General features: G+C 41.1%; 4 protein-coding genes across 4 annotated transcripts; all 4 read right to left on the reverse strand.

The window, feature by feature from the left end:
- Nucleotides 1–690: 690 nt before the first annotated feature.
- On the reverse strand, nucleotides 691–1,752 carry LOC139761467 (uncharacterized). The gene is made up of 2 exons (XM_071685696.1): nucleotides 1,655–1,752; nucleotides 691–1,450 (listed from the first exon to the last, which is right to left on the reverse strand). The coding sequence occupies exons 1-2, from the start codon at nucleotides 1,655–1,657 to the stop codon at nucleotides 848–850; spliced, it is 606 nt and encodes a 201-aa protein (XP_071541797.1). The 5' UTR covers nucleotides 1,658–1,752; the 3' UTR covers nucleotides 691–847.
- Nucleotides 1,753–6,737: 4,985 nt separating this feature from the next.
- LOC139761514 (uncharacterized) lies at nucleotides 6,738–9,042 on the reverse strand. The gene is made up of 3 exons (XM_071685779.1): nucleotides 8,949–9,042; nucleotides 7,681–7,772; nucleotides 6,738–7,570 (listed from the first exon to the last, which is right to left on the reverse strand). Exons 1-3 carry the CDS (start codon nucleotides 9,040–9,042, stop codon nucleotides 7,127–7,129), a joined length of 630 nt encoding a protein of 209 aa, XP_071541880.1. The 3' UTR covers nucleotides 6,738–7,126.
- Nucleotides 9,043–11,555: 2,513 nt separating this feature from the next.
- On the reverse strand, nucleotides 11,556–18,708 carry LOC139761515 (uncharacterized). Its single transcript, XM_071685781.1, has 5 exons — nucleotides 18,515–18,708; nucleotides 15,831–15,996; nucleotides 15,063–15,688; nucleotides 12,507–12,564; nucleotides 11,556–12,343 (listed from the first exon to the last, which is right to left on the reverse strand). Exons 1-5 carry the CDS (start codon nucleotides 18,706–18,708, stop codon nucleotides 11,708–11,710), a joined length of 1,680 nt encoding a protein of 559 aa, XP_071541882.1. The 3' UTR covers nucleotides 11,556–11,707.
- Nucleotides 18,709–19,586: 878 nt separating this feature from the next.
- Nucleotides 19,587–20,546, reverse strand: LOC139761466 (uncharacterized). Its single transcript, XM_071685695.1, has 2 exons — nucleotides 20,503–20,546; nucleotides 19,587–20,365 (listed from the first exon to the last, which is right to left on the reverse strand). Exons 1-2 carry the CDS (start codon nucleotides 20,503–20,505, stop codon nucleotides 19,727–19,729), a joined length of 642 nt encoding a protein of 213 aa, XP_071541796.1. The 5' UTR covers nucleotides 20,506–20,546; the 3' UTR covers nucleotides 19,587–19,726.
- Nucleotides 20,547–26,563: the final 6,017 nt, after the last annotated feature.

The raw sequence follows: 26,563 nt of genomic DNA on the forward strand, positions 1-26,563 counted from the left end.
AGATCCATCTTCATCGAAAATCACCCTTTCTCCTTCCTTTCTACACACACACACACACACACACACACACACACACACACACACACACACACACACACACACACACACACACACACACACTTTCCCATTAGAAAAGAAAACAAACAATTCACTGTATCCAGTGGCTTTCCTTCCACACCATATTTTTGTAGCACCTTCCACAAGGCATATATGTCAGCCCTATCATAAGCTTTCCTTAGGCATCCACAAACACTATATAAAAGTCTTTTCTTTCTATCTCAAACTATTTCTCTCAATTCTTCAAACGATATACCTGGTTCACACGTCCACTACCATTTCTGCATCCTCACCACTCCTCCCTACCCACATGCTGTGTGCACACTACTACCCCCTCAATTTTTACTCTCCCACACAACTTATCAGGTACACTCATTAGACTTATACATGCATACCCGTCCCTCTTGTCCTTGTTCTCTGTTCTTCATCAATGATGTTTTGATTCCAGTAGGTCATCACTCCTCACTTAGCATCATTCATTAGTTTGATAAGAATATCCACTGATACACAAGAACCGTCTCTTTCCTCTGACATCCCTTTGATACATATTGGTACCCACTGATGACATGGGTCACTGATGTATTTCCTGTTGTAAGATGAGGTGAAAAACAATAGAAAACGTATGTAGTCTAATAATTATTTTATTTGATCTTATGTACATAAAGAATTATTACCTTAAACGCTACGCATTGAGAGTGGAGGGGCGTGGGATGCGTGTCACGTGTGTTGATGATCGACTGTGTTTCTGTGGTTTGGCTTCAGTTGGTTCTTCTCACGTATATTTGATAGTCTATTTGGCGTATCCTCCTCCACCTCCGCCATGCCCTCCATAACCACCGCCGCCGCCGCCAGCGCCACCACCGCCATGGCCTCCATAGCCACCACCTACACCATGACCACCAGCACCAGCACCGACTGCATAGCCACCGCTACTGTGACCACCAACACCACCACCGCCTGCATGTCCTGCGTAGCCAGCGCCAGCACCACCACCTCCTCCATAGCCACCACCACCATGACCACCACCACCACCGCCACCTCCGTGATGGGGACCTCCTAGGTTGAAGTTAAAATTAGAATATCCGCCTCCGGCGCCTCCGGCACCTCCACCATAGCCTCCACCATGGCCTCCACCAGAGCCTCCGCCGTGTCCACCTCCTCCACTATAGCCCCCGACGTGTCCACTTCCTCCGCTGAAGCCTCCGACGTGTCCACCTCCTCCACTATAACCCCCACCGTGTCCACCTCCTCCGCTATAGCCCCCACCATGTCCACCTCCTCCGCTGTAGCCTGCACCGTGTCCACCTCCTCCGCCTCCGCCATAGCCTCCTTGTCCAGAAGACAGGTTCAAGGAAGCCAGGAGAACGATGACGACTAGTGAAAGTGTCGACCTCTGTAAATAATAAAGAAATAGTCATGTATGTATTCCAAGATGATTATATATATATATATATATATATATATATATATATATATATATATATATATATATATATATATATAATTAGTCAAATGGCATGTAAAACCATCTTTAACTTCTATTAAGATGCTGAGTTATAATGCCCCAGTTCTACTGAGCAAGTCGTCGGAGCCTCACCATTGTGTGTGTGTGATACCAGATCGCTGTCTGTAGTGAGTTCAGTGATGGCCCCTGGCTCTTATATACTCTTCTCGCTCCAACGATGAAAGTTTCTGCTCGTTTTACACGCGTGGCGGCCGAAGGATCAACAAGAACTGAAGCTTTTCAGAAATCAACAAAAATTTATCATAACAATACAAGTTGGTCTTCGCCTTCTAACGGATGTTCTCTGCACGCTATTGTTCACTGGGAACGGAGCTTTCGTTAATTGAATGAACACAAAGAAAGATTTGGAGGTTGTTACATACCCAGATATTTCCTTCCACTGTTCCGAACACTTGATGGGTGTGGCTACAGTGGGTGTGGCTAAAATGGGTGTGGCTGCAATGGGGAGTGTATTGTGTTTTTTATTACTCAGGGAAGTTTTGGATAAAGAAAAATGTAACTCCCTGGACTGATAAAAAATCATATTCCATTAATCATCATTATGTAAGCAAAGTACTGAGGCAGAAAAAAATATATAATTTCATCGTATTTCACCTCACCCCTTGTCTCACAACAATCCAGCACTTTTATTAATAAAGAACTAAATGTAATATGATATCTAGAGATACAGGATATATGACTTTTGAATTACGTATCTATCAGGAACACAAATGCCAAATTTGGAAAAGTGTTTAATCAAATAACCAATCTAGACACTCCAAAGCGGGTTCTTAGAAATAGTATTTCTTTATTGTAATGATCAATTACTGAAAGAGGAAACTACATCTCTTTAAAAGTATGAGACGAAGCATTGGATAACGAGGTGTATGAAAGAGAAAACAGAAAGATCAAAGTGGCCTCTAAGAAGATTACAATATAAAATAACATTACATACAATCTATTCTCTTACATTTTCTAATACTACCCAGTTCCATACTGCTCAATAACTGTGACTCTGAAAAGAAAATAAGATAACTTACGGAGGAAAGAAAAACAGTTGTTTCTTAAGAATGTTATATTCAAGTTCAGAAATGTAACAGAAGCTTTAACATTATAATGTGGAATATTAGGTTAATCTTTATATTGTATTGTGGTTCTGTTATCAGTACGATAACTGAATCGTAAGATATCATTTTCTCTGATTTAGAGACGCAGACAGACTTCATGACTCGTGACTTATTAAGCTGTAACATAATCCAAAATTTCATGGAATGACGCGGGTCAAAAACTCATGAATTGTAGATCATTTTCTCTCATTCAGCGGTAGATTGTAAGACTCTCTTCATCGTAATGAATATGATCACATTCTCTTATTTTCTTTCTTTGAAACAAAAAAAAAGAGATGTGCCACAGAATGGTAAATGCATTCACACGCAAGAGAACTCAAACTGCTCATAAAAGAAGCAAAATCCTTCTAAGGAACAAAGATACCTTGAGGTTAATACAGTATGTTAAGATATGTTTTGGATGATTACTGCAAAAGTTGCAGAGAAATTGCAGGTCGTCGACGTAAAAATAAATTGCTTTACATCCTTTGTCTTCTATGACCTTTTGTTTTCAGTCACCGTTTAAGAGTAACGCGATATTGGAAATGATATGAATTTCATAAGGGTGGGTCAATCATAGCTGAGTCATAATAGAAAATTTGCTAAAGGTAGGTTGATCATAAGTGAGTCATAATGATAGAAGAGATAACATAGTCAACGTTAAAGACTTCAAGATTGATGGAGCTGTAGAGAGACGAGTTTCAAAGTCCATATCATAAAAGATGAACTATGGAAGACAAGAAATTCTTTTGGCTGTCGGCTTCAGCTGCTCTCTATACCTGTATCAATCAGTATTGAAATGATACAAACAAGTAATTAAAATTTTCATCCTTTTAAATATGTGACATATTTCGTATAGATATGTGAAGGAATTAATAGTAATAGCCATATGCAGACACTAAAACAAATTTCTAAACAGAGAAATGAATACGTAAGATATAAGTGGAATTATACAATCTTGTTTTAACGAATGCATGTTGGCGTATTAGCAAATGAAAAACCTTATCATGTTGAATCATCTATAGATAAGGTTAGACACCTCACCATTTCATGTTCATGATAAGAGATTAATTAAAGCTTGTGGGAGGAGATTTTCCCTCAGTTGTTTCAGGGAATGAATAAAGTCCTAGATATATGATGAACATTATGACTATGAAAAAATGAAATTGCTTAACTCCAGGGTAGCTTGCAACGTGTAAGTCGAGTTGTTTGTCGAATGGATATAGCAATACAGTCGTTTAGAAACAAATGAAACTTTAGAAAGCTTAATGAATCAAAACTAAGTACCAATGAATAAAGGCATTTACATGTAGAGAATATACCTCACATCTTACATGGGTTCCAGATGTATTTGGTGAATATCCTGTCATGGATTTGTTCCTGGGCTTTTGTATTCAGGGTTAGATTGAGTAACTCTGGCTATGACCTACTTAAAGGAACAAAACCTAAGGTCAGGCAGTCGGATTCTATTTTTTCTTTTGTTTATAGATGAATAGACTTTTTTGGATACAAGGTTTACAGCAGCGCATCGTCACCCACCTCGACTTAAACCATTCAAACCAGAGAGAAGAACTGAATAAAGTATCCTTGGATGAAATTCCCTATCTTGATAGGATGATTTCATCTAGCACACACGTTAAGATCTCTCAATACAAAATCCATTCTTAGGCTTGTCGTAACGCAGGAGCTGTTTCCCATACTTAGCAAAGAATCCATGCCCTACGTTTGTATTTACACATAAGCCATTCTTATCCCTGTCTTAAGACAGAATCTATATAAACCTCCCTATCTTTAAAAACAATCAAGTGAAGAATGAAAAACTTTACCCTGATCATATTTCTATCTCGCTACGGTAACTGTAATTTAATATAACCGGGCTCTTCTTTGCTTCTGATGTGAATGCGTTTACAGGACAGCTCAATATCAGGTGTACATCAATATCACGTAAGCTCACGAACTATCTTTGTCCATATCCCAAGCATTTTTCTTATCATTCTACAGGAATGCATGAAGGAAAATAGATATCATTCCTCTTAATACTCAACATTTGACATGAGCAGTGAACCGACAGGTTACGAAATATTGTCTCTCGTTGTCTGATTTTATCGGCAGGTCTGCAGTGTTTTGTACAGGAAATAAAAATCTAAGTACGTGATCTTATTCTACGCAAGAAAAAAAAAATAAGATTCTGTTAAAAGGCTTTAGAAAATATATCAGTGACTGATTTCCCAGACAACAGTAAAAGTCTTGGCATTCACGTTCTGTGTGGAAACACTTGACTCTTAGTCTGTGCAGTGGTTCCTTATAACCATATCTAGCCTAATGTTGGTCTTCATTAACTCATAAAGCAATATTTTGATACTGATGTATGTGTGTTCTCTTGACAACCACAAAATGAACATGGAACAGCACACACACATACATTATATATATATATATATATATATATATATATATATATATATATATATATATATATATATATATATATATATATATATATATATATATATATATATATATATATATATATATATATAGTTCAGGTTTACTGGTCATGTAGCACTAAATAGCAATCAGTTAATTTCTATGCATCAACTTTGTTAAGAAAGTATGGATATGTAATTTCACTCAGTGTATTCTGTCAAATTTGTTTTTACATATACATACAAAAATTGCAAAAGTTATGTATTTTTATTTGGACCTGTGTTTGTCAAGTCACAGTCTCTCAAACATAAGGATAACATGCTATTGTTCGAATATTTTCCTGATCCTTATTTTCATTCAGAAGCTTATTTTCCATAACCTCCATATCCTCCCCTATGACCTCCACCATGACCGCCACCATAGCCACCGCCATGACCACCGCCGTGTCCACCACCATAACCACCACCACCACCTCCTTTTCCACCACCAAAGCCGCTTCCATGACCACCATGGCCTCTATCATAACCACCACCATACCCTCCATGGTCTCCACCATAATCACCACCATATCCTCCATGGCCATCACCATATCCTCCATGAACGCCACCATAACCGCCACCTCCGTGGCCACCACTATAGCCGTACACGCCTCCAATCCTGGGACCTGCGAGGTTCAAGATATTGCTAGATTTTCCACTTAGACCCCTGTAACCTCCACTTCCGTAGCCTCCACCATATCCGCCACCGTGTCCACCATCTCCATAGCCTCCGCCATGTCCACCACCTCCATAGCCCCCGCCATATCCACCACCTCCGTAGCCTCCGCCATATCCACCACCTCCGCAGCCTCCGCCATATCCACCACCTCCGTAGCCTCCGCCATATCCACCACCTCCACAGCCTCCGCCGTGTCCACCACCTCCGTAGCCTCCGCTTTGCCCGCCACCTCCGTAGCCTGCCCCATGTTCACCACCGTAGCTCCCCCATGTACTCCGTGGTCGCCGCCAAGACCAAGTTCGCCACCAATTTTAGCACCTGCTAGGCTGAAGGAACAACTCGATACTGCGCCGACACCACCAAAGCCACGGCCGTGTCCACCACCTATGTACCCTCAACCATATCCGCCACCTGTGTACCCTCGACCATATCCAACACCTGCGCAGCCCCGACCATATCACTGGCAATGGACAAAAAGGAGTACAGTCTCGTCGAAGACCTTCTTGCTCTGAAAGAGTCTGTCACGTCCCAGCATTTGAGTGGATCAAAGCCTCAAAGCTGCAGAACCTGCATTAAAAAGTTATATATTAATATTTCATCAATGATAAACATGGTCTGATAAATGAGTAGGTAGGAGGGTAATTATTCGAGAATGTCAAGGCTCTTGGTTCATACGAAGGCGTGAGTGAGTATCGACAACTGGTTACCAAGAGTTGCGATAACCGTCTTAGCATCTCTTTGTGAATGCAGACAATTCTGATCATGCCAACATATTTCCGGCATTTCTCTCTCTGGAGATAAGTCCATTCAACTTTCAGGGGTTGCTGAGCAGAGAAGGGCAAGGTCTAACCTTTTTTTATCAAATTTTATTGAAGACATCGAACAGGTTTACACTGTGTGAAATCATCTTTACCTTGAGAAACTGAATTTTCATGGAAACATCTCGTATTAACCTCTGCTTGAGATTCTTTGGTAGGATTAGTTTTCACTGCAAGACATGTTTGCTTACAAGGGGTCACTCAGTTTGGTAAAGGAAATAAAAGATATGAAGAATTTTAGTACCTTTACTTAATACTTTGTCCAAACTAAATTCACTGAAACGTTGACTTGGTTTTTGAGGAACTTTGCCAAGTGTTTTCACCTGCTTGCTGTACAAACTATAAGTTATTGCATGATGGGAAGTTTACTTAAGTTTGAGATTATTATTGTTTCCCTAATCATCTTATAGTAATCAATATTGCACAGGAATACATGTCTAATCATGGCCATCTCAGGACAGAAGAAAAAATAAGGCAGGAGGAAAGAAATTAATAACTTATTTTCCATATCCATAGCCACCACCATAGCCACCACCATAGCCACCACCATAGCCACCACCATATCCACCACGGCCTCCATGGCCATACCCATAGCCACCACCGTGTCCTCCACGGCCGTGCCCATAGCCGCCACCATATCCACCACGACCACCACCATATCCTCCGTAGCCATAGCCACCCCCACGTCCACCTCCGTATCCTCCACCATATCCGCCTCCGTACCCCCGACCATATCCGCCGCCGTAGCCGTATCCACCTCCGTAGCCACCGCCGTGTCCATAACCTCCGCCGTATCCACCACCGTATCCACCTCCGTAGCCTCCACCATAGCCACCACCTCCGTAGCCTCCGCCATAGCCACCACCTCCGTAGCCTCGGCCTCTACCAGCCTCACTGCAGGAGGCAAGAAGGACGACGCCCACCAGAAGCAGAAGCAGTTTCTGAAAAAGAAAAAAGAGAATCAGATCTCAATATAGTAGTATCATATTCATCTCGGCCATGTGAGCTGGTAGTATCAGATTATATGTAGCAAATGATCAATAAGTCTTACCATTGTGTGTTGCTGTCTCGTTGAATGTAGTCGACTGACTGATGAACTTCGCTGCACCGCTCCTTTATATTCCTCCTTCCCGCGGGAAAGGTCTAAAAAGAAAAAAAAATAAGCATTCATCCCACAAAGAGGCTTTCCGACAGAGACAGAAGGTTTGAAACTACATCCAGAAAGTCAAAGATCATGTTCCGGTTGAGAAAAGTTACGATTTTATTTGATTTATTAGCAGTAATGTTTTCAGCAATACTGATACGAATGACCAAAAGATAAGAAAATTATTTCAACGTTTTTACTGGTAGTGACAACGATATAGCTATTGGATACAGCGCAGCCTTGGAGATAGAGGAACATGCTACGTAGAGTTGTCATTATAAAGGAATGATTCATAAGTAAAAAACCCTGAGGGATGTATTTTTCTGGTTATATTTATCAGTACTGCCGAGATTATTACTGTTAATAAATTAGATAATCTTATATCTTTCTTCAACCGGAACACGACCTTTGACTTCTTGGATTAAGTTTCATATATTCTATCAATTGTTTATGTATTGTCGTAAAGCCTCATAATAAAGAGGATCCTTTTTTTCTTTTCATTTTACCTCTCTCGCAGGAAAAACGGAATAGCAGTCACCACATCCAACGAGTCAACAACACAAAATGGTAAGACATTTTGATGATTTATCACAGATAAAGTAGTACCACAACCCATATGGCCAGGATGATATAGTACTACCAGCTCTTATAGCTAAGGTAACTTAACCAACTCTCATGCTCAAGATACTTTAATACCATCTACTCACGTTCACATTATGTTTAATATTGCCGACTCACTTGGCCAAGACAGTGCAGTACTGCTGACTTAAATGGCCAAAAGTTATATTCTTATGTTATTGTCTCATTGTGTGCAATATATACGAACCTGAAAAACTTGAGAATTGATTTTCTTTTTTCGTCAATTTCAGAAACTACTTTTGGTGGGCGTGGCCCTTCTTGCCTTCTGCAGCGAGACTGGTAGAGGTCGTGGTGGAGACTACGGAGGTGGTTGGTTTTGGCGGTGGCTATGGATACAGCCATGGAGACATGGTCGTGGGTATGAGTATGGCACGGCGGCTACGATTGAGAGTATGGGAAATGTTGAAAGTAAACAGCAAAATTATCTTGAATATAAAGAAACTACAAATGGTGGATAGTATTCAGAATGGTAACACACGTGAGGCTGACGAGCTTGCCGTAGTTCCCGCAAAACTCATTGGCTCTTTTATGTTTACATTTATATATCTCCTTGTCCACCACCTCCGTAGCCACCGTCTTTTCCACCACCTCCGTAGCCTTTACTGTGTCCACCACCTCCGTAGCCTCCATTGTGTCCGCCACCTCCGTAGCCTCTACCACCTTCCCCCCCTCCATGTCTTCCAGCTTAAGTTGAACTTGAGCAGACCCTAACCATCATCCACAGTAGTAGCTTTTGAAAGTACGATTATAAAGTTTGTTGTGTTGATGATAATAACAGAATAGAGAGTTTGATTATTTTCTATCTATAACTTCACGACAATATACTGCAAAGTATCGTGTTTATATATATGTATATATATATATATATATATATATATATATATATATATATATATATATATATATATATATATATATATATATATATATATATATAAAACATACAAACCTCCAACAGCGGAAATGATAACTGCTAGGCTATGGGCCCATAGCCTATCAGTTAGAATTCCTGCGTCTTGCACAGGGGTCCCAGGCTCGATCCTGGCTATTGGAGGTTTGTATGTTCTATTAAGGTGCGTGTTTCTATGCACTATGCTCGTGTATATATATATATATATATATATATATATATATATATAGATATATATATATATACATATAGATAAATATATAGCTATATATACACATATATATATAAACACGATACTTTGCAGTATATTGTCGTGAAGTTATAGATAGAAAATAATCAAACTCTCTATTCTGTTATTATCATCAACACAACAAACTTTATAATCGTACTTTCAAAAGCTACTACTGTGGATGATGGTTAGGGTCTGCTCAAGTTCAACTTAAGCCGGAAGACATGGAGGGGGGGAGGGTGGTAGAGGCTACGGGGGTGGCGGACACAATGGAGGCTACGGAGGTGGCGGATATGGTGAAGGCTACGGAGGTGGTGGACATGATGGAGGGTACGGAGGTGGTGGACACAATAAAGGCTACGGGGGTGCTGGAAAAGGCGGAGGCTACGGAGGTGGTGGAAAAGACGGTGGCTACGGAGGTGGTGAACAAGGATATATATTCATGTAAACATAAAAGAGCCAATGAGTTTTGCGGGAACTCCGGCAAGCTCGTCAGCCTCACGTGTGTTACCATTCTAAATACTATCCACCATTTGTAGGTTCTTTATATCTAGGATAATTTTGCTGTTTACTTCCCATAATATATATATATATATTTTTTCTTCTTTCTTTTAAACTATTCGCCATTTCCCGCGTTAGCGAGGTAGCATTAAGAACAGAGGACTGGGCCTTTGAGGGAATACCCTCACCTGGCCCAATTCTCTGTTCCTTCTTTTGCAAAAAAAAAAAAAAAAAAAAAAAAAAAAAAAAACCGAGAGGGGAGGATTTCCAGCCCCCCGCTCCCTCCCCTTTTAGTCGCCTTCTACGACACGCAGGGAATACGTGGGAAGTATTCTTAATCCCCTATCCCCAGGGATATATATATATATATATATATATATATATATATATATATATATATATATATATATATATATATATATATATATATATATACGAACATAGTGCATAGAAACGCGCACCTTCACAGAACATACAAACCTCTAACAGCCATGATCGAACCCGGGACCCCTGTGCAAGACGCGGGAATGTAACCGCTAGGCTATAGACCCATAGCCTAGCGGTTACATCCCCGCTTCTTGCACAGGGGTCCCGGGTTCGATCCTAGCCGTTGAAGTTTTGTATGATATATATATATATATATATATATATATATTCTATCCATTATTGTACCACAATAAACTGTTTTCTATCTACCAAAAGTACAAGGTACCAACACAGAAGAGTTACGGTGATTTTGCGGGATGATATTGATGAACATTACCATTGCGGATGTGCGTGGCTTGTTAGGTGTCGGTAATTGTTTGCCGACTATGTGAGAATGCTCTTTTTTACTGCCTTTCACGCCCCACGTACACACAAGTTTAGATCAGTTTAGCTAAATCGTGACAATAGTAAGATTTACGGAAAGATGTAATGTAAGGTGTGAGTGCAGCATGGGACGATATCCAATCCGTGCTTTTGCTTTTAAGACTTTCAAAAAGTCTCTGTCAGTTATAATGATAACATCTGATTCATTAATGCATATCATTTAACGAAAATGAATAAAATCTATGTTTTGATTGTATGAAAAAAATTTAAATAATTTCCCTTCTCTTTTCTTTTTCTTTATCATAATCCTCTCTCTGTATAAAGGCCCGGTCTTAATGTGGACTTTTTCCGTGACTAGAACCTCAACAAAATGAAAGAAAAAGTTTTGCAAGCCTAATTTTCACGAGAGGTACAACATACCTAAGGTACTTGATCGACTTTATGCAAGTGGAAATATTGGTCATAATGATCGACAGTTACGTACAAATATCTTGAGGTAGAATCTACAAAGAGATAGCAATCTGTATAACATGAAGTTCTCAACCGCTTCACACTGTACAGTTTAGAATTTAGTGAATCAATCGTCTATATGTTTGTCTCTGTAGATCTTACACTCTTCGGGAGACTTTCTCTAGGTGTGTCCACTCTTTGAAGTTACTCAGATTGGTCAAGAAAAGAAAGAAAAAAATCACTTCGACTTTATTTCGCATACATATAAACAAAGAAAACATAACGAAGTAATCTTTGGCTGGTGTCTCGTATGATTACAGACACTCTGGGTTATATTACGAGTCCACGGTATCCCAACTGGTCTGATCGTTTCATCCTGGTTTTGGTCGTCAGATTTACTTTCCATACACTCCGCCTCCATGGCCACCACCATGTCCTCCGCGGCCACCACCATAGCCACCGCCATGTCCTCCGTGGCCACCACCGTGTCCTCCGTGGCCGCCACCATAGCCACCACCGTGTCCTCCGTGGCCGCCACCATAGCCGCCGCCGTGCCCTCCGTGGCCACCCCCATGTCCTCCGTGGCCTCCACCATAGCCGCCTCCGTGTCCTCCGTGACCACCGCCATGGCTGCCACCATAGCCTCCGTGGCCACCACCATAGACACCACCTCTATGGCCACCACCATGTCCTCCATGGCCACCACCGTTTCCACCTCCGTAGCCTCTATATCCACCATGTCCACCACTTAATCCTCCGCTGTATCCACCTCCATGACCCCCATGTCCTCCTCCATAGCCTCCGCCATGTCCACCTCCGTAACCACCGCCGTGACCACCACCTCCGTAGCCACCACCATGTCCACCACCTCCGTAGCCTCCTCCGTGCCCGCCACCTCCGTAGCCTCCACCATGTCCACCACCTCCGTGGCCACCGCCGTGTCCGCCACCTCCGTAGCCTCCGCCTCTCTGTGCAACGCCCTGGGTGAGGGAGGCCAAGAGAGCTACGCCCACGAGAGGTAGAAGCAATTTCTGAAAGTAAGAACAGAAAATAATCAGTTTTCTCAAAATGATTCGTATCATTCGTATCAGTTTATCTGTGTATTCAAAGAATATTGTCTGTTGCAATATATATCACACCAGGATTCAGAAATGTTGCATTATCTTTGGCAATGTATCATGTATTAGTCTATACCATTGTGTGTGTGTGTGTGGAGTTGATTCGTTGGCTCAGGTGAACTGAGTAACAATATCTGCCACACAGGGCTTTTATATTCTCTTCTCGCTCGAAATAAAAAAAGAAAAACGGAAAATCATTTCTCGAAAAAAAAAGAAAAAATTAGTATGACGAAGCTGAAATTACGAGACACTGACGAAGGTCAAGGAAACTGCTCACAATCGTGAAATGGTACGCAATTCTCCCTCCTCCTATTCCTGCAGTGCTTTCAAGCTTAACGCTAAGTATGACTCCATTATAGATATTAGCATACCTCCTTGCATAAATATTGGGGGGGTAATCATCATGTGATTGAGAGAACCATGGTATTATGTATCATGAAATAATCGAGAGATGGCTGATACGAAACTGTAACTCAGTGGTTTAGGAGGAGTAGTTTATGAGGTCTTAAGGAAAGGAGTTTAAGCTTGAGTTAAAAAAGTGATTATTTAGTGTTTTCAAACCAGCACAGTGTGATTGTGTTTTGTCGGTGTTGTCTTTGTTAGGATAGGATGTTTGTGGATAACAAAAGTAATGAAGTGAAAGACAATGGTAAGTTTTCTTTTTCTGCATGGGGGTTGGTTGTTAGTTATGGAGTATTTTGTATAGTAAAAGATCTAGTGTTGTTATAAAATAACTGAGTGCTGAGCATGTGGACGTGAGATTGTAACAGCGAAATAAAGTTTTGTGTTTGGATATGTAATGTTCGTTGTTACCGAGTAGCTGATGATTCTTATGGATGCTCTCTTCTCTGTAGTTTGCTGTTTTACTTTTGTTTTCAAAAGGGTGGTTGACCAGGTAATTTGGTAAGGCGCAGTTTAGGCTGGAGTGGAAAATTTTTTTTGTATAGGATATTGATCTTCTTGGAATTGTATCTGTACCTATATTCTTTACTGAAATTGGTGCCGGTGAGTGTTCAAGGGGCACTTAGTTTATTCATGGCATATGGGCTGCTATGGCTAGTATTGGTGATATTGAGAATACAACATACATCTTATGAAATCTCTGCACAGTTCCGAAATCGGACATACAGTAAAGCACATTGTCTTTCGCAGGTCCTGTAAAAAAAACTTTCTAAAAATATTCTAGCACGAAAAGAGGGTTTCTAGAAATTGACATATTTGAAATCAAACGTACATTCGTTTCTGCTGCACCATGTACAATCATCTATTATATTACAAGTCTGGACGCAATTGTCTGACCTCACTGAAACAAGCTAGTAACCTATCGTTATCTTAGAGTCGTAGAATGGATCATTCTACACGATGCACCAGAAATTGTGTGAAACTGAATTTGAGAACATTATTTACTCAAAAATCATTTCATGTTTAAGTAATTTCTATATATCTATTTTTCGTACAGGAATTTTGACAGACAATGTGCTTATTGTTCGTCAGGGTTGAATGTTGGTGCAGCAGATCTTTCTTGAGATATGAGGTGTTAATAATGATCTCGTTACTATCAGAACCATTCATTTGTAGACACATGTACCATAAGTAAGGACGATGGACGGTAAAGTTAGAAATCTTTGCTGAGCTCATTTGTGCTTTTTTCAAATGTACTCGTGTCTGATGCGTTACTTTGACTGTTGTGGTGCATTGTTTGCTATTGTGCTTTTGCTGAAGTACAATGTTTGCTGTGTTACCTTGTTTGCTGTCTTGCCTTTCACAAATAGTGACTGTGGTCAGTAGTTTAGAGGGATGTAGTAATTGGCTTTTTGTTACATTTCCTCTTTAGTGACATATAAGACTTGTGTCTCGTCTTCTTCTACAGACTGTCAAAATCTCTTACGTTATTCAGTTTTTCTTGATTCATTCATCTATTTCTTTTCATCCGTAACGTCAGTCTTTATCTATCCCTTCTTCCACATTTCCTATTCTTTATCTATCACTTCCAGACGTAACTTTTCTCAAACAAAAGCTGTCTACCGTGAAATAAAACGTTCACCAATAACCTCTAAATTTGTGTGACGTGTTTAAGGAGCGCCTCACGAACAACTGAACTAAAAGTACTAGAGATTTCTTACGTAAGACCTGCCACTGTGTACGGCTTTACACCTTTCTCATGCTTCACACTTGATTGCTTCAGCATCCTTTTTGGAATAGGTATGCAGTAATCATATTGAAAGATGATATCATGAGATGTGATATCACCCTCACTACGTCTAAGACAGTTCTCATGCAAGCCAAAGACTTTCATGCGAGTAAAGAATGAGTCGTTCTGTGACAACATGAAGTCTAATATAAGGCAATTATTCAATAGGATCTACCCAAAGATTTACCTATGACGGGAAATTGTAATTGACATAGTTTTCACACAGTGTCTCATATCCAAGTCAATAAGACTGGTTTAAAATGTAGAGAAATTATATTCATTATATTTTTATTTTGTCTTATATACATATAAAGTTACAATCGCAACAATGTTCTCTTGGGGCACTTTGTCACGCAAGTCATTTCCACCGTGACAAATAGACGTCATATATTATTGATTTATACTTGAGGTTCCTCTCTTGATCATCTTTGTGTGGTTTACTTTCCGTATCCTCCGTGTCCACCACCATGACCACCACCGTGTCCACCACCATGGCCACCACCATGTCCACCACCATGGCCACCACCATGTCCACCACCATAACCACCACTGTGTCCACCACCATAACCACCACTGTGGCCACCACCATAGCCACCACTGTGGCCACCACCATAACCACCACCATGACCTCCATGGCCACCACCATATCCACCATGGCCGCCACCGTGTCCTCCATATCCTCCGTGGCCACCACCATAGCCCCCACCGTGTCCACCACCTCCGTAGCCTCCACCGTGTCCGCCTCCTCCGTAGCCTCCATCATGTCCGCCTCCTCCGTAGCCTCCACCATGTCCGCCTCCTCCGTAGCCTCCACCATGTCCGCCTCCTCCGTAGCCTCCACCGTGTCCACCTCCTCCGTAACCTCCACCGTGTCCGCCACCTCCGTGGCCTCCACCGTGTCCACCTCCTCCGTAACCTCCACCGTGTCCGCCACCTCCGTGGCCTCCACCGTGTCCACCACCTCCGTAGCCTCCACCATGGCCACCACCTCCGCTGTGACCTCCATGGCCACCAGCCTGGCTTAAGGAAGCCAGGAGGGCTAAGCCCATCATCGTGAGAAGTAATTTCTGAAAATAAAGAAATGAATTATGCTTATGATTTACGGGTTGAAAGCAATTTGCATATCAAATGATTGATATATAGACAGAATACGTTTCACAGAAATGAAAAACTCCGAATTGCTAAAATAACTTGGCATTCGAGATGTACCATTGCGTACGGAGCTCTCGCTGGCTTCGACGAACTGAATGAAGAAACCCGGCGGACCATTACTTTTATACTCCTCTCTCTCACAAGGGAAAAGTGTGGATTCACATCAGACGCAATGTGACGTAGCCGAAGTGCGTGAGAATCTGAAAGGTCAAGGAAAGGATTTCTGTCAAATAATGATACAGGAGACAATCTTGTCTAGACATTGTCAAAAAGAACAGATTATTGCATAATGAGATTCGGAAGAATCTCATCGTATTACATACACCTTTTGGAAGGTAGTAGGTAGTAAGCAGCCACCAATCAGAGAGGTCCTAATCACCTGGGTATCGGGAGGGTTGATGAAGGCTAAGCAATGAGCCAGGACTACAGTGGTTTTCAAGATTAACTCTTTTGGCCCAGATAGCAATCTTCTCTTTCTGCCGCACCCACACGTAGGCTGTTGGGTTTCACTCCACAAACATGCAATCTCGCCATCCCATATATAACTCATGAAGTCACGTAAGTCACACGACTAGTTCCTCGTAACTGTAATTTCCTGCGGTGAGCGCTACGTGCTGGTCTTGCCTTCTGGTAAAAATTTGTCATAAGTTTTCACCTCAACTTCTCTTGGAATACAACTGCTTAAGATTGTTTCTCCTATACACTATCAAATCTCAGACTATAATCTCTATAATTTTCCGCTCCGAGAGATGTGGGTAAGCCAAACTACAGTACAGAATTGCCATCGTTCGTCCTGTGGATCTTGAATCTCCCAGATTTGAATCTATTTAACTGATGATTACTCTGCCATTTATAATATTGCGCATATGTTTCGTACATACGTCCTTCCCCCTCCCATTCCTCAAACTATGTACAGTTTTTCGACCTCCGGCACAAGGCACTGCTTTCCTCTCATCCATGAGTTGAATCGCCTGTACTGTAGAGTTCAAAGTATTTCTATGTCATTCTATTCAATATCACCCGAACTAACGCCAACAAACTTTCAAGTAAGAGTTTTACTTTGATAGATTATCATCCCATGAATAGGATTATGATATGGAATTATCATTAAGTTAGGGTTGTGAATTTACCACCATGGGTTCCTTTTGGAATAGATTTGACATAACTTTATTTGCATTTCCACAGTAATATAGAAAGTTGACAAGTACTTCTCCTTAAATGATCTGTTTGTTTCTCCTCTCGTAGCACATAATTCACTGTGAACAGTATAACTTTCATTAGTAAAGGTACTTGCTGTGGAGCCTTCTCTGCTATGTTATCTTGTCTGCTGTGATATTTTGTTTGTTGTAGAACCTTCTCAACTGTCTTATCTTGTCTGTTGTGATACGTGGCTATGGCACTTTGTTTGCTGTGAAGCCTTCTCAGCTATATTACCCTGTCTGCTTTGATACTTGACTGTGGTACTTTTACCGCTCTGGTACCTTGTCTGGTTTTCACCTTGTCTGTCGTGCTACCTTGTCTGCTGTGGTACCGCTTCTAATGTGGGATTTTGTCTGTAGTGGTACCTAGTTCTGATGTGGTATCTTGTCTCTTGTGGTACTTTAATTGCTGTGGAACCTGGAATAATTTCAGGCTTACAACTTGTTAACTGCGTTACCTTGTCTGCTGTGTTACCTGGTTTGATGTGCCATATAGAACAAACAGTGACTATGTTCAGTAACTTGAAGGGTTTCAGTAATTATAATGGCCTTTACTTACATTACCTCTTTACTGACACAGGAGACTTGTGTCTGGTCTTCTGCACTGTCTAAACTTCTCTTTCATTTATTGGTCATAGATTTATTTCCTCACTCTGGTCTTTAGCTTCATTCTCTATCTAATTCTTTTTACTATTTTCCTTTTTATTTTTTCTTTAATTATTCGGTAAATCACTTTATCCAAAGATAATTTCAGCTCAGAAGAATATGCAATTATGCCATGTGTACCAGAATTTCACTGATAAGTTTAATGTCTTAATTCGTGTGACATGTAAGTAGTATTTCACGAACATCTGATCCAGTATGAAACCACAAGAGAATTCTCACACAAAACCTTCCACAGTGTAAGACCGCGTACCCTTTTACGTTACATATTCAACTGCTTCTTATATTTTTTGGAATGATATGAATGGTATGCGGTGTTGCTTTTGGAAGGTTACATCATGAGGCGTGCCTGTAACGCTGTCAAACGATGTAACCTTTAAACATCAGGGTAAAATGACACATAACTCACACACCTCTATATTAGAGAAGATTCGCTAACCATATAATGACATTAATGCCCATAAAACGCTGATATTCAGTAGAATTTCAAACCATCGTATGATCATTTAACTAAAGCCTTCCCTACGTCGGGAATATGTTACTAAAGTTATTTTCTCACAAACTTCTCATGTTTGTTGCAAGTCAATGAGACTGGATAAGAAAGTACAGAAATTATTTTCTTAATATTTTATTTCGTCATATTTCTATATAAACTTATAATCACCACAATGTTCTTTTGGGTCGCTTTACCAAGCAAGTCATTTTCCTTGTGACAAATACATAGTTATGGAGTTTACTTTCCGTATGCTCCATGACCACCACCACCATATCTACCATAGCCGCTATGGCCTCCACCATAGCCTCCATATCTTCCAACATCATATCCTCCTTGGCCACCACCATAGCCGCCACTATGTCCTCCACTTCCGTAGCCCTCACCGTGTCCGCCACCCCGTAACCTCCTCCATGTCCGCCACCTCCGTAACCTCCTCCATGTCCACCACCGCCGTAGCCTCCACCATGTCCACCACCGCCATAGCCTCAGCCATATCCACCACCTCTGTAGCCACCACCATGTCCACCACCTCCGGAGCCTCCACCGTGGCCTCCACCTCCGTTGTGGCCTCCGCCATGTCCACCAGCCTGGCTGAAGGAAGCCAGGAGGGCTACGCCTACCATCGTAAGAGGTAATTTCTGAAGATAAAGTAATAAATGATGCTTGTAAGCGACACAGTGAAAGCGTTCAGTGAAAGTCATTGTATGAAATGATGTAGATCTCCCAACAGTGAAAATCTCCGATGTGCTCTTCTAAAGAGTCATACCATTGTGAGTGGTTCTCTCACTCTGGCTGCGATAGACTGGATGCGGAAACCCACTCACTTTTGAGGCAAAAGAGTAAATTCACCTCGGACACAATATGAGGAAGCTGAAAACCATAAGGAAACGAAAGGTCAAGGAAAGCATTTCGGTTACATAATGTTACTGGGTACGATTTTCAAAAGGAATTGTAAACTGATCCATGAATTATGACAGAAAAGACAGAGCCATGCTTGATCGTCACTATTATATATAGTATTAGATGTGCATAATATGCTATGTACCATTTCAGTAAGAAACCCAATAATAAATGCGTTACTTGGGAATAACTGATCTACTAAAACCTTCCACTTAATATGACTGTCTGTCTTTTAATGCATAACACGTAACTGGTTTCTCGTTCTTTCTGATATGTCATAAATATATACGCAATACTTTTTTTGTGAAGGTTATGCCATATGACGTGCCTTGAACGCAGTCAGATGATGTCATCAGCCAATCATCTGCGTCGCTTAACATGCAGCTCACACACCATTCACTGAGCAAGAGACAGACGGATCCTGTAATAGTATAAATTCTTACGTGTGTTCAGTACATTTCTCAAGCCTTACCGTGGCTGGAGTACGTTACGAACACAATATTTACGTAGAGCTTTTTTGTAATTTAATAAGATTGGCTTAGAAAGTATAAGAAATGTCTTTTATTATGTTTTATTTCATCTCATATAAATACAAGCTTAAAAACATTACAGTGTTTTCGTGGGTACATTTCTCACTAATAGGTGTCATTTCTGACCGACATTTCAGGTTCCTGTGTTGCTTATTTTGGTGTGGTTTACTTTCCATAGCCACCACCATGCCCTCCGTGGCCACCACCATGTCCACCGTGTCCACCACCATAGCCACCTCCATGGCCACCGCCATGGCCACCACCATAACCACCTCCATGGCCACCGCCATGGCCACCACCATAGCCACCTCCATGGCCACCACCATGGCCACCACCATAACCACCTCCATGACCACCACCATAGCCACCTCCATGGCCACCACCATGGCCATATCCACCCCCCTTGGGACCTGCAAGGTTGAAGGTATTTGAGGATACACCACCAACACCTCCATAACCACCACCGTGTCCACCTCCGTAGCCTCCACCGTGTCCACCTCCGTAGCCTCCACCATGTCCACCACCTCCGTAGCCTCCACCGTGTCCACCGCCTCCGTAGCCTCCACCATGTCCACCACCTCCGTAGCCTCCACCGTGTCCGCCTCCTCCGTAGCCTCCACCGTGTCCACCTCCTCCATGGCCTCCACCGTGTCCACCACCTCCGTAGCCCCCACCGTGTCCTCCACCGTGTCCACCGCCTCCGTAGCCTCCACCATGGCCACCACCTCCACCATGGCCTCCATGTCCATCAGCCTGGCTTAAGGCAACCAGAAGGGCCAAGCCCACCACAGGGAGGAGTAATTTCTGAAATTATAGAAATAATGATGTTCAAGAGTTGAAACACTTCTGCGGCTATAACGTCAACATACGAACTGGCGTATCTTTCGCACAAGTTAAAGCCTCCTGAATGCTGTACTATCCTGGTCATCGTAGAACCCTACCATTGTGTGTAGTTAGTTGTCTTGCTGACAGCAGCAGACTGAATGCAGAACGCCAGTGGATCATTACTTTTATACTCCTCTACCTCGCAAGGCAAAAGTGTGGATTCACCTTAAACGCAATGTGACGAAGCTAAAGTGCGCGAGAATCGAGAAGGTCAAGGAAAGGATTTAGGTCATATAATGATAGAGGGACCAATAGCGTCCATAAAAAGCTTTCAAAAAGAATGAGATACATAGTAATAACACGTCAGGTAATGTTATGTTTAATGATATTACATATAGCGTTAGATATAGATTAAAGGATATATATATATATATATATATATATATATATATATATATATATATATATATATATATATATATATATATATATATATATATATATATATATATATATATATATATATATATAATTCTACTATCAACACTTGTAATCGTATTTATTACTTGGGAAACAAAGGCTGGCGTATTGTACTAGTCGTCCATGATCACATGCACAGTTAGTGTGTATTTCTAACACCAGAAGGTGTTAGAAATTTTGCTGGTTGGTGGGTGTAGCTTGACCTTGATGGCCTTAATGACCCTGGCAGTTGATAAGCCTGAAGCCCAAACAACCTACCAACCAACCATGGACTTGTTTTCATAATTACATGTGAGTCAAAATTAACAAAAGTTGCTACTGTGTACTTTTAAAGCGAATGACAGTATCTATATGTGTGGGATGAACAAGCACACTTTTAAAACTAGCAAGCTGAATAGAATATCCCATAAGGAACACAAAAGAACAATTCAGAATTTAGTATGTTTAAGGCTAATTCGGTCAAGAAGTGCAAGACATAGCTACATTTCATGATGAAATGTTAAGGTACATATCTCTATGTCGCTATATATATCATCATCAGTTATACTGACACCCCAAACATATAGTACCGTGCTAGATATATATCATGTTTTACACTCATGGTAATCATATAGAACCCAGTGCCATCATTGCTGTACATTTGGAACTGGCTGTTTTGGTGATTTCAGCTTCATGGTCATCCATGGAGGTATGAAGGGCAGAGAATTGCACTTTACATAATATCTGTCTTTCGTTTTGTGTTCCTCTGTTATTTTCAGTATTTTCTTCATTTCCTCCGGTTCTCTGGTGCAGTCAATTAAACATTGACAGTTGACATTCGTTGATTATCTTGTGTGCTGTGCACATTACACTGACTTTTAGGTAGATACATTTCATTCAACCATCGCATAAAAATTGTATTCTTCACCTCGATTTAATTTCTCAGTTTTCTTATGATATCTCTTCTACCTCTTTATTATCATTATCAACATAAATTTTATCTTTCTTTCTCATTCATATCTTTCTTCTTCCTCTACCATATCATCTTGCTTTTCCTTCTTTGTGTTCATCTATATCATTTTCCTCTTTGGTGATTGAGATCCGCGTAAGTTAACTAGTCTAAAGACTGTAGTTAGTGGGTATCATTATAGTACAAGGCCCTGAAGTTTTACAACTGTATTCCCATTGCCATGGACATGGTAGTTGATATCAGTGATAAATGAGGCATATGGCACATGTATGACCTGTCAATATCGTCGTTGATTCTCCATAGAAGAGAACTGAAATACATTCCCTCTGTGAGAAACATCCAACAAAAGTTGCTACAATCATGCTCTTCTATCTCTAACTCTCTCCGGTCGTTCTCCTCATTGTTTGAGATTGATCTAATGCGTTGCGTGTCATCAGTAAAGTGTAACTGTGGTGAGGTAGCATAAGCGGTAGAGTGTGGTGGATTTAGTGTTCACTGATCTCGGTCACTGCCTGCTGTGGTCAGATTTGGCTTAGGATTTCTATAAATCGTATCGTAATTTGCATACCGATTATCATTCTCCTTTCCTGCACTGCTGTGCGTATGTATCCCGGTGTTCATTTATCCTTTCAGGTATGCATATGTTCAACTGCAAATGTTATTCATTTAGCTACGTCTCTTGTTTACCAGTATCTTTTAAGCTACGTCTCTTCCTTGTATATCAGCCGACTGTTCTATGTCTTCTATCCTCTTTCTTCTATATATATATTTACGTGGGAGAGTGTCTTAACGATGTCATCATTCCTTTCTCAAAACGCATTTTACCATCGCGTCAAGAAATATGTATAGTCACACACCGCACACACGTTGAAATGCCAACAGGGCCCCTGAGAAATATTTCACTAGCCTTTGCTTTGCTGGCTGACTGTTCTGTAAGTGGACCAGGTTAGAAACAAAGCTGTATTAGATTATCACAAACTTTATTTAGAAATATAAACATAGAAATTTGATGTCTTTATATTGGCTGGTTATGGATGTTACAGAAGTCTTAGTTTATGACATAGGGGGACTATTTCTTCACTCAGGTTGGATTTTGTACATTCTCATCGGCAGACATGGCTCATTTACTTTCCATGGCCGCCACCATAGCCACCTCCATGTCCACCGTGGCCACCACCATAGCCACCACCATGTCCACCGTGGCCACCACCATAGCCACCACTGTGTCCTCCTCCATGGCCATATCCATAACCACCCTTAGGACCATCAATGTTGTAGGTATTACCAGAAGTTCCTCCAACACCATAGCCTCCGCCATGTCCACCTCCGTGTCCACCTCCGTAACCTCCGCCATGTCCACCCCCGTAGCCTCCGCCGTGTCCACCACCATGACCTCCAGCTTGGCTTAAGGATGCCAGGAGACCCACGATCAGCAGAGTCAAAAACAGCTTCTGAAAGTGAGACACAAACCGTTTTCCTTACCAACTTCGTTATCATTAGAAAGGTATCCTATGGTGTGGAATTTAACCTTTTAAACCCTCAGCTCGCTAATGAGCATCCCCAGCTAAAGATAACTAAAGTATATTGACAGACTATAGTTTGCAACGTTCCAGTGAACTGTGAGAGCTCTTGCTTTTAGCTATCTCTCTTTGTACCTTCTGCTTTACTATCCTGTCTCCATCTGTATAGTCTAAAGATCATCAACGACTCTGTTCATATCCTCCAGCAGGTAACATCGTCACAGACCATCAGTTTCTCTGCTCTCTAGTTCTCCTATGCTTTCCCATGCACCATGATTTAGTGACCATTAGGATCTTAAATTGGTTCCAGGGCTCCTCAGCTCAATACCGAAGGACATTACCATTATGTTTGTGTCTGTGTGTATGCGGGTGGGAGGTGATGTGGACTGACTGATGCACTCATGGAAGGTGGTTTTTTTATACTGCCTTTCCCGCTCAATGCGCACACACACACGCAGAGATCAAACCACTGTCGCGGGCTTTGTGACGAAAACGTAATTTATGGGAAGCTCAGACGTGCGAGGGAAGCTTAGCTCAAGCTGTGGAACTGATACTGATTAATGCGGGGTTTTAGCGTAACTTGAGAGAGGGAGAGAGAGAGAGAGAGAGAGAGAGAGAGAGAGAGAGAGAGAGAGAGAGAGAGAGAGAGAGAGAGATAACAGCTGTACATAGCATCATATTCTAATCTTGCGTATCTTTGATATCGCTTTTATAAAGTCACAAACAAGTCAGTTATTAGCCTGTGTTCTTATATGTTGTGAACTTGCGACAAATAACAACTGATATCATAAACAATACATCTAACAACAGTGTGAAAAACAAATGCGAGGTCCTTAGATCCAAGTTTTACATGACAGACATCAGAAGTAGAGAATCATCAGCTTCAAACCTCCTATTACAAATGAACTGTGTTAGGATAAACAAGCAGGAAACTACCTCTTCAAGAAGTATTCAGAAAGGTCTAATTTAGCTTTTATTTTACCCTGAGATTTTCACTTAGTACTTCTGGATATAATGTATAATGTATTTAGTTATATCTCCCCTGTATAATGTATATAGTTATATCTTCCCTGTATAATGTATATAGTTATACCTCCACTTCGATTTCCTCTTCATCTGTCTATCTGCCAGTTGATATATCCATGTGTCTAACAACCTATGTCTATCTGTTGATCTATCCATCATTTTAAACACACACACACACACACACACACACACACACACACACACACAGTGGCATTCAAAATATTTGAAGACTTGTCAATACCCAAATAAGATTTCTGTGACCTCGAGCAACTATATGATTCCCTATTTACTGGAACTGTAGTTTTAGAAGATTCTTTTCTCTGAGGATGACCATTACATAACGTTTTTATTGTAAGCCTCATCCCGTTCGACGATAGACATTCTGATATTTTCTTTATAAGTTTATGATCCCCATGATTACGATGTATCTAAAGAATTTCATCATCTTTTGTATTCCTGTAGAGTTTCATTGCTACTCGGAGACTAGGACGGAAAGGATATCTGCAAGAGGAGGCAGAAAAGTGAACGTGTAGCTTTTTCTAATCACCTGACCACTGGCGAACATTGAGATATAAAAACTCTGAATGCATCATCGCCCTAAAGTTTTAAGATGAAAACTAAAATGACTCCAGCAGGAATGCTGTTCCTCTCACATGATAATCTAACTCAATATCAGTTTTTGCTCAGACACCAAAATTACGTTTCACGAAAACAGCGTAAATTGTGTGTGACCTTTCACTCACGGAGTCTTGTTTCTAAATACATCTTATAGACATTTATGTGAAGTATGCCGCCTCACATTTATGTGCAGTATGCCGTCTCACATTTATGTGCAGTATGCCGCCTCACATTTATGTGCAGTATGCCCCTTCACATCTTAGTCTTAAAGCTTTGTTATCTTTATTCTGCTTTGTGTACTAAATAGAAGAAAAGAAAGAAATGTTTTCTTAATTCATCTAAAAGGATTTATGTTACCTTAAGACTACTTTTGTCAATCCTTTGATTGTGGGAGATATGCAAGAGCGTGCGTTCACATAAACTCCCACACATGAAAATATATATATATATATATATATATATATATATATATATATATATATATATATATATATATATATATATATATATATATATATATATATATTATCCCTGGGGATAGGGGAGAAAGAATACTTCCCACGTATTCCCTGCGTGTCGTAGAAGGCGACTAAAAGGGGAGGGAGCGGGGGGCTGGAAATCCTCCCCTCTCTATTTTTTTTAATTTTTCCAAAAGAAGGAACAGAGAAGGGGGCCAGGTGAGGATATTCCCTCAAAGGCCCAGTCCTCTGTTCTTAACGCTACCTCGCTAATGCGGGAAATGGCGAATAGTATGAAAGAAAGAAAGAATATATATATATATATAGTTCTTTATCGCTGATCTTGAACGCATTTCAAAGATTTGCTAACAATAAGTAGGTCACATCAACAATTCTCCTAATGTGGGACTCTGGCAGCAAGTTAAGGATTTGTGTGTGTGTGTGTGTGTGTGTGTGTGTGTGTGTGTGTGTGTGTGTGTGTATCCATTTACAAAAGTTATCTTCCTAAACACACAGGTTGTTGGAATGAGTCCATGCAATGTGAATTTGAGAAGGTGAAAGAAGACGTACTGTAATAAATGGGAGCACAGAGTACAGCAGGGGTCACTAAGTCAACACTACAAAAAAATGTCATGTTACACGTACGACTGTGAAAGGAAATGCCAAGCAGTAGTCTGGTCGTTTGATGTGGGACATGTGTTTCTGTGGTCTGTCTTTCGGTCTGTTCGCCCGTGGGCACCAGTGTAGGGGTGTTGTGGCAATAATCACAGACCACAACGACCCGAGCGATGTATTTCTGTACGCCCAACAGACCAAGTTATTTCCAAGCGTATTGCCCTTGACTCTAGGTACACTGCGACTCACTATTCATTGAAATTTTGCGTATCTGTTGATACGTGACGCTTTAACTATAATCATCACACACACACACACACACACACACGTCCGTGGTGTAGTGGTTAGCGTGACTGACCGTCTCGCACGCGCGGGTCGCCTGGGATCAAACTCTCATTGGTTCGAATCCTGGTCAGGGTACAGTCCACCCAGCTCATCCTTCCCCAGCAGCTGGTCGATAACTTGGTTATCTGGCTAGGCTAGGAGGATAGTGTGTGTGTGTGTGTGTGTG

The sequence above is a fragment of the Panulirus ornatus genome, chromosome 40 (assembly GCF_036320965.1).
Source record: "Panulirus ornatus isolate Po-2019 chromosome 40, ASM3632096v1, whole genome shotgun sequence".
Lineage (NCBI taxonomy): Eukaryota > Metazoa > Arthropoda > Malacostraca > Decapoda > Palinuridae > Panulirus > Panulirus ornatus.

What these genes read in the sequence shown, in the direction of transcription:
- LOC139761514 (XM_071685779.1), bottom strand. Translation starts at nt 9,042, where the DNA reads ATGGAGGCTACGGAGGTGGTGGACACAGTAAAGGCTACGGAGGTGGTG. An exon ending in GGACAAGGAGATATATAAAT is followed by an intron (nt 7,773 to 8,948) that starts GTAAACATAAAA and finishes TTTTCTTTTTAG; the next exon opens with ACCTTTCCCGCGGGAAGGAG. An exon ending in CGAGACAGCAACACACAATG is followed by an intron (nt 7,571 to 7,680) that starts GTAAGACTTATT and finishes TTTCTTTTTCAG; the next exon opens with AAACTGCTTCTGCTTCTGGT.
- LOC139761515 (XM_071685781.1), bottom strand. Translation starts at nt 18,708, where the DNA reads ATGGCGGAGGCCACAACGGAGGTGGAGGCCACGGTGGAGGCTCCGGAG. An exon ending in CGAGAGCTCCGTACGCAATG is followed by an intron (nt 15,689 to 15,830) that starts GTACATCTCGAA and finishes CTTTATTTTCAG; the next exon opens with AAATTACTTCTCACGATGAT. An exon ending in CCACACACACACACACAATG is followed by an intron (nt 12,344 to 12,506) that starts GTATAGACTAAT and finishes TCTTACTTTCAG; the next exon opens with AAATTGCTTCTACCTCTCGT.